This window comes from Palaemon carinicauda, chromosome 8, assembly GCF_036898095.1.
Source record: "Palaemon carinicauda isolate YSFRI2023 chromosome 8, ASM3689809v2, whole genome shotgun sequence".
Taxonomy (NCBI): domain Eukaryota; kingdom Metazoa; phylum Arthropoda; class Malacostraca; order Decapoda; family Palaemonidae; genus Palaemon; species Palaemon carinicauda.
In genome coordinates, this window is record NC_090732.1 from 123677073 (window position 1) to 123691455 (window position 14383).

The 14383-nt window shown below is 34.5% G+C and overlaps 1 protein-coding gene across 3 annotated transcripts in view; it reads right to left on the bottom strand.

The window, feature by feature from the left end:
- Positions 1-443: 443 nt before the first annotated feature.
- Positions 444-14383, bottom strand: part of LOC137645867 (uncharacterized) — a 115748-nt gene continuing 101808 nt past the window's right edge. For 2 of the 3 annotated variants that reach the window (XM_068378864.1, XM_068378865.1), the window contains 5 exons: positions 13202-13317; positions 10957-11094; positions 9085-9165; positions 6234-6318; positions 444-1979 (listed from right to left, as the gene is read on the bottom strand). In XM_068378864.1, the coding sequence (XP_068234965.1) occupies positions 1288-1979; positions 6234-6318; positions 9085-9165; positions 10957-11064 (966 nt within the window). In that variant the 5' untranslated portion in view covers positions 11065-11094; positions 13202-13317 and the 3' untranslated portion in view covers positions 444-1287. The remainder of the gene's footprint in view (positions 1980-6233; positions 6319-9084; positions 9166-10956; positions 11095-13201; positions 13318-14383) is intronic. The other variant, XM_068378863.1, reaches the window with a different exon arrangement.

Below are 14383 nucleotides of genomic sequence, written 5' to 3' on the forward strand. Positions count from 1 at the left end.
AATCAAAATAATCTTAATTACGCGAAGTGAAATTGTACTAAGGTAACTTAGGAACCAGCCTATATTTGATAATTTTTTAATGTTAAAAGATAATTTTAGGGTAAGATTGCTTCTGGTGTCTATCATTAACTTTGAGGAACTATCACCTAACGATTATAAAAGGAATAGATATAGCAAACAAGGCAATGAAATCCAATAGGTAAAAAGGATAAGTAACGTTAATATCAACTGCCCATCACCTCAGAACATATTTGATGAATGATTTTTAATTATGTGGCATCAAACCATCAGAGAGAACATATTCAAAGTTTTGATGGTTCGGTATTGTTCAAAAATAAAAAAAAATAATTTTCATCTAATATAATTTGGGTCACGTAGCTCGGCACTGAGGCTAGAAAGGCTATTCATGGACGAGGTTGGACAGCTAGATGGGAGGAATCGGGAACTATAAAGTCGTTCCAGCTAGGGACCAAAGTGATACCCTTTAGTAGTGTCTACATTATACTGTTTGGAGTACAGTCGGACACAGGAATTCCTGGTACACCCTTGAAGCTTAACTTATTCTTGTGTTTAACCCATTCCACCACCTCTGTCATCTCTAACTACCCTAGCTATTTGGTTACCCGCCACTAAGTAAGGGTGTGACAGGGTGAACTTTTTCATAGCAAGGTGTACCATGGACTCCTGCGTTCAACTGTACATTGGTGGCAATAAATCCCGAGGGAAGAAATTTATCTTATAAAGGGCAAACATGATTCTTAATAAATCAGACTTAATTCTTTCCTGTAATATTGATGTTTTTTCTCTCTCTTGCTACGATAAACTTTCAAGTACTTGCATAAGGAAAAGAATAGATTACACTAATTTATGAACACTGTACTGTCTTCATTTCAAAGTACAATAATCCCATCCTTGAAACTTTGCTGAAAGCATCTGAATTCAATTTTCCAGCTTCTTTGTTAACATCAAGAATCTTCTGCTTTCACTCGTATCGAAGCCGATTCCTGTTCACGCATGTGGACATATTTGCGATGTAATATCTGGTAAGTCATCATATAAAGACCAATGAACATTCATTTTATTCAACAGCAATCACAAACTCAGCCACTTGCTAAGGTTAATAACAACATTTGCTATCATTTTCGTCTTGTAGGTACATTAAATATAACTGTGAGTGAGGTCATACGTAGGAAGTTAACAAATAAGGGATATGGATAATGGTTACAGGGTGAGTGAGAGACATTGTCCCTTATTTTGGCCTTGGCATGGAGGGTTAAGAGGCGGATTTTAACCCAACCGCGGACTGAAAGCTACCGAGCGTTGTTGTACCTGGGCGGGGTTTGGCCTCCAGGTTTCTTCGGCAGTTGAAGACGCTGATGAGGATGAAGATGAAGTTGGGTCTCTCTTGCCCAGTCGGGGGCTGAATGCATTCATCCTCTTTCCTGCTCTTGGACTGAATGGAAAGTTGTGCCTCTTTCCTAGTCTTGGCGAAAAGGCAAAATCCCCTCGTTTGCCCAGCCTCGGGGAAAAGGCAAAGTCTCCCCTCTTTCCAAGTCTTGGCGAAAAGGCAAAGTCTCCACGCTTGCCAAGTCTAGGGGAGAATGCGAAATCGGCCTTTTTCCCTAGTCTAGGAGAGAAAGCGAAGTCCCCTCCTCTTTTGCCAAGTCTTGGGGAGAAGGCGAAATCTCTTTTTCCTAGTCTGGGGACGAGTGCTGGTACTCGTTTGCCAAGGCGCGGGGAGAAGGAGAAATCTCTCTTTCCTAAGTGTGGAACCAAAGGCGATCTGAGAGTGAGTCTCTGGGGCGAGAGGGTCTCATCCACGTAATCGGAGATCACAAAACCCTCTCCGAGGTCATTGTCGGAGTCGTTGTCGCTCACGTCATCGACACCTGCATAGTCATCGTCATCGTATACGACGCCATATTGCATATCGTCCCTCTTTCCAAGACGAGGAGAGAAGGGTGACCGGCGCACAGTTGCTGGGAAAGAAAGAACAAGAACTTCAGGGTAGAACTGAACCATAGCTGAATGTGGATTCTGAATATTCTGAATATCCGAATATTGGAAAAAATGGCGACTCAACCAATTTAAATCTATATAGAATTATAGAATGTGAAGGATAAAAATAGACATAAATATGACTTTATGACTATTTTCATAACAGTATACAATAAAAATATTTTATTCAAACAGCAGAAAATGTGAAAAGTGGTTGCTTAAATCTACCTATATAGCTTTATACTATTACCTGTGTATGTTAACTTTTGAGGTATTAGTCTACACAAAACCGACGTTTACTTAAACTATTACTTTAGGCATTAATTCTTTTATATCTTGCCAATTTCAACTACTTTTCTTCTATATGACTTAATCTGAAATGAATAGATATAGAGACTAAAATTTTAGCTTGATGATGGACGTCCATTTAGCGCTTTCCCCAGTCAGGTTAAAGGGGGGTTTGGGGGATGCTCTACTCCACTAAGTCATGTAGGATGCAACATCATATTTAAGGTCCTTTTATGGGAGGCTAAGCTAGGATATATCTCTTCGTAGCAACAAGTAGCAATGCTCGAAACCGGATGCACTCGAATATTCGTCATTTCGTAAAATGTTCAAAGATGCCAACACATTATAGTAGACTGCCTCTACATACGAGCTAAGGGCGGGATGCTATTAGAGTACATAACTGTGTACCTATAACTATGTATCTATGCATTTATGACGGAATGAGATAAAAGAAATGTTGTTCAACTGGCAAGATGAGAAAAAAAAAAAAAAAAAAAAACGTAATAATGGAATCTTCATAAAAAATACCCTTTTAACATGTCTCCATACGTCACATCCTTCCAACTTTACGCAAATTAAGTTTGGTGAAGTCTATAGTCTCTCTTAAAATCCTCCTTGCCATGAGGCACGAGAGGTGATGATGAATTTCCATGTGAGGTTCCGAGACTGTTCAAAACCAACTGATTGCTTTCTTTATTACTGTCATCTTTAAACAACATGATCTTAGTATTTACATTTAATGGACCTGTAATATTCCAGGTATATTTGTGAATCTTTATGATGAAGAGCAATGTATCAATCCAAGAAAACAACTGCCCATGATTTTGTCCAATCAGCGTCAATACAACAATTTTCGATAAACATTAATCAAAATTTTCCCAATATGTACCAATTCAATTTCATCAACATAATTAGAAAAAAAATATGTCGTCTGGAGAATATTTCAAAACATCATCTCTTAATAAATTACATCAAAGAAAAACTGAAATAAGTCATTAGAGTGGATGCCACTTGAAAGTTAATTTGAGTCCCGTCTTTAATATACATAAACAAACGTGAAGATATCAAGTAATTCAACTACTATTGACACGACCGCTTATATGAAATGCATCCTCCTTTCCATTTCCTTTCCGTCGGGAAAAGAGGATTACGCGCTTTCATTTCCACGTATAGCTGGTACGTCGAACGGCGTTGGGTCACTCAAAGGTACGTGAGCCGATGGAGTGAGGTTTCCGAGTAATTGTGCACGGCGAATGATTGCACTATTTACGTCTGGTGTTTCTCAAGTTTTTTTTTATAGTTTATTTATGGCTGGCTGTTGTGTGAGTTTGGAATCGGAATAATACTAAACACGTACACACAGATATATATTATCTCTCTCTCTCTCTCTCTCTCTCTCTCTCTCTCTCTCTCTCTATATATATATATATATATATATATATATATATACATATACATGTATATATATATATATATATATATATATATATATATGTATATATATATATATATATATATACACGCGCACACACACACACACACACACACACACACACACACACACACATATATATATATATATATATATATATATATATATATATATATATATATTCTTGTATACAAGATCAAATGTTACCAGTATCTTTTTTCCTTGAATTATAACTCATTTATGCACAATTAAATACATTTGGAACCCCATTCATGTCTAAATTTTCTTTTTATCACAAAAGTACAAATCTTCCAGTGGAAACTTTCACAGAAAGCTAACAACCTTTTTAACTGATCCCATATAATTGTAATCGCATCATGGATACTAATCATAATTTATATCTTATCAATGATATTCCCGCTTTTTCCCTTTAACCTTAGCGCCGATGATACTGTGCATCTTAATGGTTTTAAAGTCCGCTCAGGAATGGCAGAGGCAAGGGACAGTGACATTGCCCTATCAAGCAGGACAATGCCCTAGAAACTGACCATATATGCATATGATCAGCGCCCAAGCCCCTTCTCCACCCAATCTAGGAGCAAGGAGGACTAGGCAATGGCTGCTGATGACTCAGCAGATAGACCCATAGGCTCCTCCAAACCACGGCCCATCCTTAGCTCAAAAGGATGGTGAGGTTACAGCGACCCAAAAAACTAATGAATTAGAGCGGGACTCGAACCCAAGTCTGGCGTTCACCAGTCAGGGACGTTACCACATCGGCCACCACAACCCTATAATATAATTCATTCATAAATTAGATGCAAACAACAGAGGCAATTAGTCCTTTCACGGATCAAGTCGCAGAGAAGGTGATTGCTTAAGCATCGATGTTTTTATGATTTAGAAGCCAGAATTTTTAGCGTTACTAAGCCGCTGTTAAACCATAGGGATAATGCGTTAATTAAACAATTAACTGGGAATAGTAACTCGTTAAATAAACAATTAACTGCTTATATTAACTCGTAAAATAAACAATTAACTGGTTATATTAACTTGCTAAATAAACGATTATCTGGTTAAATTAACACGTTAAATAAACAATTAATGGGTTAAATTAACTCGTTAAATAAACAATTAACTGGTTAAATTACCTCGTTAAATAAACAATTAACTGGTTAATTTAAAGTATATTCATGGTTAATAAGTCGAAGAATCTAGCTATTATATAAAAAAATAAAAGTTTAACGATCAAATGTTCACTTCCAGCTTTAAGAGAATTTCCCTTCAGCATTGCCCACAACAAAGGTGACTCGTGAATCATGTCTGGAATCTGTCGCCAAAAATAAACTTTTTTTATTTTTTTCCTCGAGATTGTTTTAATTCTTGCTCATAAGAGTTTGATATTTGAAATTCCGACATTATTTCTGTTCTTGTTAAAGACTCTTTTAAATGGAATTTTCTTGAAAGACATGAAATCTTTGTAAAATGACAATTTTGGGACGAATGAAATATCTGTATTTGTTAATATTACAGCAAAAATCCAACATCTGAGATAGTTTCATTAACTTTAATTCACCTTTCCTTCCTTTTTAGTTCGTATTTCTAATCAGTAATCGTGTTCAAATACTGTTGCCTTGACAATAAAAAAGTAAACAAACTAAGATAACAGTCCTTGTCCCAGACTACTCAACTGGAAATTCCTTTTCGTTCCTTATCTATTTTGTCGCCTTTTTTCAATATCGTAAAATCATAGGAAGGCGCCAATGTCAGTAAATATATTTCGTGGTTTTCCATCACCGAGATCTAAATTGCAATTGCGCGAATGAATTGCTATGTTTCTCGCAGCCTAGAGTCCTGCAGTTCTAGAATTGGTCTCTGATCGAGCTCAGTTTTATACTTTTATTGCAAGTAACGCGGAGAAATTGATGGAAACATGAATATGAGTTTACACATAACCACGATTGTATATCAGATGTGGAGTCCTGTTTGCATCCGTACAGAATTCATCCATACGCGTTAGTATATACTAGTATACGCGACCCGTCAAAAATGACGTCGAATTATTTCGATAGATATGCACCCACACGTAACCCCCTCTCACCAGGGTATGAATTGACTACCCCTTCGCCCTCTTACCTAAGGGACGGAGATAACTGAGGGTGACCGATTATATATACTGTATATATATATATATATATATATATATATATATATATATATATATATATATATATATATATATATATATACTGTGTACACACACACACATATATATATATATGTATGTGTACACACACATATATATACATACATACATAAACATATCTATCTATCTATCTATCTATCTATCTATCTATCTATCTATATATATATATATATATATATATATATATATATATATATATATATATATATATATATCCAGGGGCCTAATGAAGCTCGAAGCCTAGGGATCCTGTCGTGAGTTATTACGGCACTGCCAATGACGCACTAAGAACCGCTGGCCCGTCCTCACCTTGAGTCCACCACCAAGAGGAATTGGCATCCTGGTCATCGTCAGTCGATTGTGGAGCGTCTCTTTCGAAGCGCCTGCTCCCGTCCTGGAAGTCGCAACAAAAGAACAGATGGATGAAAATGTTTTATATTTTGTTTCAAAATTGCCACGACCTATTTCAAAATAAACGCTAACTCACTAATCGTTGAGGAAAATATACCGGAGAATGAACAAGGTAATTAAGTATTATTAGGAAATTATCTCTTTAATAAGTACGATTGATGTTAAAAAATGTGGGGATACTTTTTAAACCTGATCCAACAAAGACTGAGTATTGACTGATTAATTGATTTCTCCCTTTTTCAAAGTAAATTAAAGTGAATTACAATTACATTCGCTTACGGGCTGCTAACGCAAGAGCCCGTGTCTTGCATAAGGCAAGGCAATCTCAACAGACAGACAGACATTGATTTCAGATTTTCTGGCATCCTGACATTCAAGGATAGTAGAATGTTTACATGTAATAATTTGTTAAGACAGAACAAACATTGAATTCAACCAAAAATACATTATGTCGTTTATTTTATTTTATTTTATTTATTTCAATGTTGTTACTGTTCTTAAAATATTTTATTTTTCCTTGTTTCCTTTTCTCACTGGGATATTTTCCCTGTTGGGGCCCTTGGGCTTATAGCATCCTGCTTTTCTAACTAGGGTTGTAGCTTAGCATTTAATAATAATAATAATAATAATAATAATAATAATAATAATAATAATAATAATAATAATAATAATAATAATAATAATAATAATAATAAAATGTAAAAAGTAACAGTTCGAGTACAAAGGGATTGAAGTAATGCGCTTGAGTAACTCCTCATAAGAAGTCAAAGGATAATTAAACGGACGTTAGATATTCCTAATAGTCTGCTAATTTGGTGTGAAATGTGCCAAAGGATAGATAATCCATTAATAAACAGAGGGGAAAATGCGAAAGGAAAACAGGAGACGTGAAGTTACACATTTGAGCACTGACTAATATATTGCAGATTAATCAACACAAAGGAAGTCTAACATTGTATTATTCCAAAAGCTCGAGAATTTCGAAATTCAATTGCACTGAAAAGGTTAATTAAAATTGGAAAATAAATTGCGCCAACATCAGAAATTATAATTAAAAAGTAATTTATGAAATAAAAATAACAGTGAAACATCAGTGGGATGAATAATAAACGTAACAAGATAAATAACAGACAGACTGAAACGAATCTTAATAAAATATCATTTGCACAAAGTTTCAGCTTCTGGTATTTAATCGATTAAATTTTATGATTGGAATATCATTCCACAATTTCGCCCCCGTAAGAATGAAACTTCTGAAGTAGTTTGGAGATACTGAAGAAAATGTGGGAGTTTCAGATTTAAATGCATACCTGGTGTTGTAAATGGAATTGTACACAGTCTCGAAGGGTTTATCAAAATGTGAAACTTTTGAAATTTTTTTTTTGAAACTTTCAAAAACGACAGTGCCAGAAAATAATATCACGATCAGGGACAATAATCTAACAGATCTTGAACTTTTGTATATCAATTTCAGAAGCGAATCGGAAACTTCGCTTCAGACAGAATAAAAAAAAAAAAAAAAAAAAATTCTAAGGATAAACATATCTCCAAAAAACTTGGATGACTTTCTCGGTACAGCAGTTTTTTTTTCTTTTTCTTTCTTTTTACAGCTGAGGAAGGAACAGACACGATCTGTTTCTCAATTGCAAACCTGCACAATCAAGAACGACACCTGGAATTTCTAATGTGTTGCATGTAGTCAAAATGATACTGCCAGCAAAAGTGTCTTGGGGTGGTTGGAAACCAATGTTCCAGATTACCAAGATGAACACTATTAAAAACTTGTCGAAAAACGGTAATAAACCTGGAATAAATGTTGGCAGGCATTTACTGTTTTAAAACCGTATATATTGACGTAAATGAATGATATTACGGTCACCAACCCGTAAAGGATATTAACTAAGTAAGGCAAAAATTGCAGTCGCCTGTATTTTACTGAAATACGGCTGAGAACAGTATATTTTTGCGGAGAATTTCTGATTAGAATTAAATATTTTTTAACAGAGCACATTAACCCCAATAAGGGTTCAACTTCATTCCCCAAAACCACAAGATTACATACCTTGCGTAAACAACACATTATTATTATTATTATTATTATTATTTGCTAAGCTACATCCCTAGTTGGAAAAACAGGATGCTTTAAGCCCAAGGGTTCCAACAGGGAAAATAACCCAGTGAGGATAGGAAATAAGGAAAAACTTCAAGGAATTTAACCACAATAACAACATTAAAATAAATATTTCATATATAAACTACTGTATAAAAACTTGAAAGTAACAAGAGGAATAGAAACAAGATAGAATAGTGTGGCCGAGTGTACCCTCAAGCAAGAGAACTCTAACCCAGGACAGTGGAAGACCATGGTACAAAGGCTATGACACTACCCTAAACTAGAGAACAATGGTTTAATTTTGGAGTGTCCTTTTCCTAGAAGAGCTGCTTACATATAGTAAAGGATCAAGAACACTACCATGAGGCACTCCAGAGATCCCATTTCTACAATTCTCTATTTCTTGCATTTATTACCCATATATATGTATACACACACACATACATACATACATACATATATATATATATATATATATATATATATATATATATATATATATATATATATATAAAGTATATATATTTCTAAGACGATTCTAAAGCATCTTATCGTTTAACACCCTGATGTAAATCTACAAGCATTTTCCATTTTTTTCTGAAAAGGAAGTTAGAAATGAACTATGGAGCTCTTTACCTCTTTCTCCGACGTTTCTGGAATCCCTCTTTTCCATCTTGACCCTTCGCCAGACGTTTTTGATTCTCCTTCCTTCGAAGACTTTTGACATAGAAAAAGAAAAGCATTCACATTATTATTATTATTATTATTATTATTATCATTATTATTATTATTATTACTTGCTAAGCTACAACCCTAATTGGAAAAGCGGATGCTATAAGCTCAAGGAAAAACTACAATAGAAGTTTAAGAACAATAACATTAAAATAAATTTTTCATATAAAAAACTATAAATAGTGAAAATAAAAAGATCCTAAAAACTTCAAAATAACAAGAGGAAGAGAAACAAGATAGAATAGTGTCCCTGAGTGTACCATCAAGCAAGAGATCTCTAACCAAAGACAGTGAAAGACATGCTTGAATACATCATCAAAGATGTAGAAGGAGGCAGGAATCAAAGTACAGGCCATACTGTTTAAAATTAAACAAAAATATCTTGAAAAGTTTGTTGTATTCTTTTATAAATGCAATGGTCACAAGAAGAGCGACAAAACCTTATTATTTAGTCCAGGACAGAAAAAAAACAAAGAAAAATTACGGGACCGGAAGAGAATAAGGATAAAACTTAGCTAAACAGAGGCAAACTAACGTTGAAAACTATAATAAATACTCTAAATAACTAAGCTGGTTATGAATTAATACAGGTACCAACTAATAAGGCTGTCTTTAAAATACTGAATCGTTCTAATCATATCACTGTTAATATAAGGCAATTACCTTGATATAGCTAATCATTATTTCAAGCTATTTAAATTTCCTAAAATTGAGAGCATGAAACTTAGAATTTCCGCCAATGATGAAACAAGGTGTGAGATAATCCAAACGGTATTTATGATTTCCTTTGCAATATGAGAGAGAGAGAGAGAGAGAGAGAGAGAGAGAGAGAGAGAGAGAGAGAGAGAGAGAGAGAGAGAGAGAGAGAGAGAGAGAGAGAGAGGACGATTTTGAATAAGCAAGACCACCTTTACTGAAGCCTAACTTCATCGTACATACTATTAAAACATTATAATTGTCGAATATCATAAGGCAACTTTTTATGATAAAACTATAAACAAAATTCAAAATGATCCTGAATGCAAGAAAAGAGGGTTATCTATGACACTCAACTGTTTTTTCCAGCATAAAGATTTTGGCACTGGTTTTACAGAAATAAAAAATCGAGCAACGAATCCCTCCTTGTAATGTCTGCAAATATAATTTTATGTGTACTGCGCGTGTTTCATACACGCACCTTCACTGCAACGGGTTTGCTTTTTAATCTTATCACTCGCTCTTCCCTGCCCTGATAATAGACCAACTTGTGTAAGCTTGCTAGCTCCTGTTTTATTTTGTTTGAATTTTTGTGACATTCCTGCTCGCAAGTCCTGGTATATAACCTCGATGTCTGTTTAATAAAGTTTAGTTTTATTCACATCGCCTCTCAATTATAACCTAACGGCCCACTCACGCATATGAATAAAAATAGCCATACTTCCAAAGACTAGAATTACAAAATAATAATGCGAACAGATTCTCAGCTTATTACTTTTAAAAATTTTTACTATACACATTAAAAATACGAAATATATGTTAAAACGTACAAGCTCTTTAAATAAAACTACTATACAAATATCAAAACATCTAAACTCTTTAAAGAAAACTTTACCATAATATATTTCCCCCTTCTATGGGTAAAGATTCTTCTTTTATACAGAAAAATAATGGCCCTACCACTCCATTATTAACGAGTATTTTTTTTTTGTCAATATTATCTAGCAATAGATAAAAACTTTCAACATAAAGTGAGTTCTTGTATAAAGCAACTTTATAAATAAATAAAAAAACACCTACTTCTTCGATGGCTTCATCGTCGAAAAGTTGGTAGCTCCTTTTCCCTGCCCTTGGTGGGTAAAAGATCCTTTTGGGCGTTCCCTGCATGTACTCATCGGGGTCTATCATTCCATCGTCCCATTTTAGCGACGAGGAGCCCTGCATCGGGAGAGACAGACACCAACACTTTCATTGAAGGGAATAAGAATACCAGAAAACAAAATGAGAAAAAGAGCAATCAGAGATTTCTGACCTCCCGCCAAAGGTTGATGGAGTCGTCCATAGCCTATGATCTATTTGTGGTGGAAATTTTATCAACATCCGTGTGTGTTTTGACATTATCTTTAAAATGGCGAAAATGCAAATCCGGATCTAAAATCCGGATCTGGATTACCTCAAAATTTCAATGGAGTCGTCCATGACCTAAGATCTATCAGTGGTGAAAATTTCGTCAAAATACGTTGAATTGTTTCAACGTAATCCTGTCCACAGACACACAGACAGGCAAATAAATAAATCGACTTGACTGCATAATCTCCTTGGCGGAGGTAACAAGAAACTACTATACCATGCTAATTCTAAGATAATACCAAGAAAAATGCAACTTTATATAAATTAAATTGATGCTAAACCACACTTTACATTACTCTTACTAATACTCAACTTTCCAAAAGAAAACAAAAATAGCAAGGGAATTGAACGGAATTTTGGCCAAATAGGAAGTCAATAGTTATGTGAAGGGCAGAGTGATGTGAACAGAAGGAATTTGCTATCAATTAGATTTAATAAAATTAATGTGGCTGTTGTCAACTTGTCAGAGACAAGTCATGAGGCTGTTGAAATGTGTGGTAAAAATGAAAACGAGAGAAATGAAAGGTGAATAAGAGTGAACTACAGGTTTATTGAAGTATGAAAAAATGTTGGTTAACGATCAGAAAAAACTACTGGATCTTTGAAAGCAAGTGACATAAGTGGAGGCAACAGGCATAAATGAATGTATAAATTCGATTACTTGAAAGTTACAAAGAAAAAAAAGGCGTAATGCTTCTAAATAACAAAATACCTTGAATACAACTGAGTTAGTTCTGATTTGGGTGATTTGATTTTCAGATTAGCTACGACATATAATACTAGACTTAAAATCTGCTACTGTATAGATTAAATGAAAAACATCTTCATGGGTTGATGCGTCGATAGATTACTGATACAATTCTTCACTCTGTATAAAAAGAAAATATATTTCCACCGTTTTTAACATTTGTTACAATGCAATATAGTTCTGATATAAATATTGATATATCTTCCTTTCAATGTTGACTCTGCAATTTAATCCACGATATGTGAAATGGTTCTTATAAAAAGACAAGAAAATGTTGATCAATATTAGCTTGACATTCTGATATATTCTGATATCATGAAGAAACTAAGTATTGTAAAACATAACCGGTCTAAGTGCTGTAATGTCTTAATATCAGGACAAAAAGAAAGCATGACTAGGGCACTCAGGGCATTATACACAATTAACATTTTTATTACATTAAAGAAAAATACACCAGAACTGGTTATCAAGATACATTTGATTCATGTTTTTTTCCCCTCGGATACCTAACGTCACGATTATGAACTGAAAAATATAAAATGTTCTTACGTCTTTAAGAACTAATACTAGAAATTCATCTGAAGTTAAAACTTATAACCTAACTTTTTCTATGAATTAAGCTCTCTGCAACATTATTGGAAAACAATTATTCTTATGATTAAGAACAAAGTATCATTCAGTGAAGCGATGCAGCTATTCAGGTATATGACCTTCATGGATAGTTTTCCCAACTCAATTCGATGATCGGCCTCTTAAGTCACTTTATCAAATTTAAGCTAGAAAAAAAAATATTGTGCTGATATCAGCAAAACATAACCGACGAGGACATTTAAGTTTGCAAGCTTTTTAAATAATAAGAAATCTTCTATTGTATATGAGAGACGCCTGAAAGGACAATAAGAAAAACAAGGAGCGACTTTAGAATGAGTCAAGAAGAAAATTCCTTTTATCTCTTGATCATAGTCAAATACATCCCGATGATTAAAATGAACATATATATATATATATATATATATATATATATGTCTGTGTATGTATATATATACATATATATACATATATACACACATACACACACATATATATATATATACTGTGTGTGTATATATATATATATATATACATATATATATATATATATATATACACATATGTTCTTGGACCTACCGTCTCTGAAGCAGGGTATAACTGGAAGAGGTAGTTGAAGATGGCCTCTAAAAGGGCTGCTCTAGATGGCACCAGGTGCGATGGTTGCGAAGTGTCGCCCTGTCCAACATCTAAATCTGCAAAGAAGATGATTGCAATCAAAAACTAAAACTAAAAATCTAAAATAACATTTTTTTTTCTTTTTACGGATAAGAAAAATCCAGAGGCAAACAGACCATTCAGTTCTCCTGAGGATCTATTTGAATGAGTAGCCGGTGTTTAAAAGAGTAGAGAACTAGAAACACGAATCTCAGGAAACGCCCTTCAAGCGATGATACAAATAGTTCCCCTTACGATCGAATTTACCGTCTGACATCACACGTAACAAGTAATATGATTCTAAAGTTGGAAAAATTGTAAAACATTGTAGCTAGTTATTCTATTAGCAGTGCATACATTATCTAGTTTTATGGACAAGTTTAATGGGACTTTACCCTCTGAAATAATGATGCGGTGGACTTTTTTTCAGCATGGTAAGTCTCGTTATGGAGTTCATGGAACAGAATTTGTTATGATCTTTAAACCTGAGTGATTTTCTAAGATCTGACGTCTTTCAGAATATTACTCATTAATAATAATCCGTAAACTTATGGCGGCACCCGCACTGGTTTATTTATATCTATGGACAAACGCTTCATACAAATAGAGGTATAGAAAAAGTTATAAAATCCCGTAAATCAGGTTTGCCATTCTGATTGATAATGAATGGATAAGGAATATGGGATTTCTAAAACTAAAGGATATCAAAAGGATTCTTTTCATTTAATGATGCACAAATTCCAAATAGGGAGTTTTAAAGGTCGCTCATGATTGACAGAGGCAAGGAACAGTATCATTGCCCTATCAAGCAGGACCACACATTCATATGATCAGCGCACAAGCCCCATCTCCACCCAATCTAGGACCAAGGAGGACCAGGCAATGGCTGCTGATGACTCAACAGATAGACCTATAGGCTTCCCCAAAACCCCTCATCGTTGGTTCACAAGGAGGGTGAGGTTGTAGTGACCAAAGGAAATAAAGAGTTTGGCCGGGACACGAACACCAGTCTGGCGATCACCAGTCAGGGACGTTACCACATAGGACATCACAATTTGTTTTAATGTTGTTACTGTTCTTAAAATATTTGATTTTTCCTTGTTT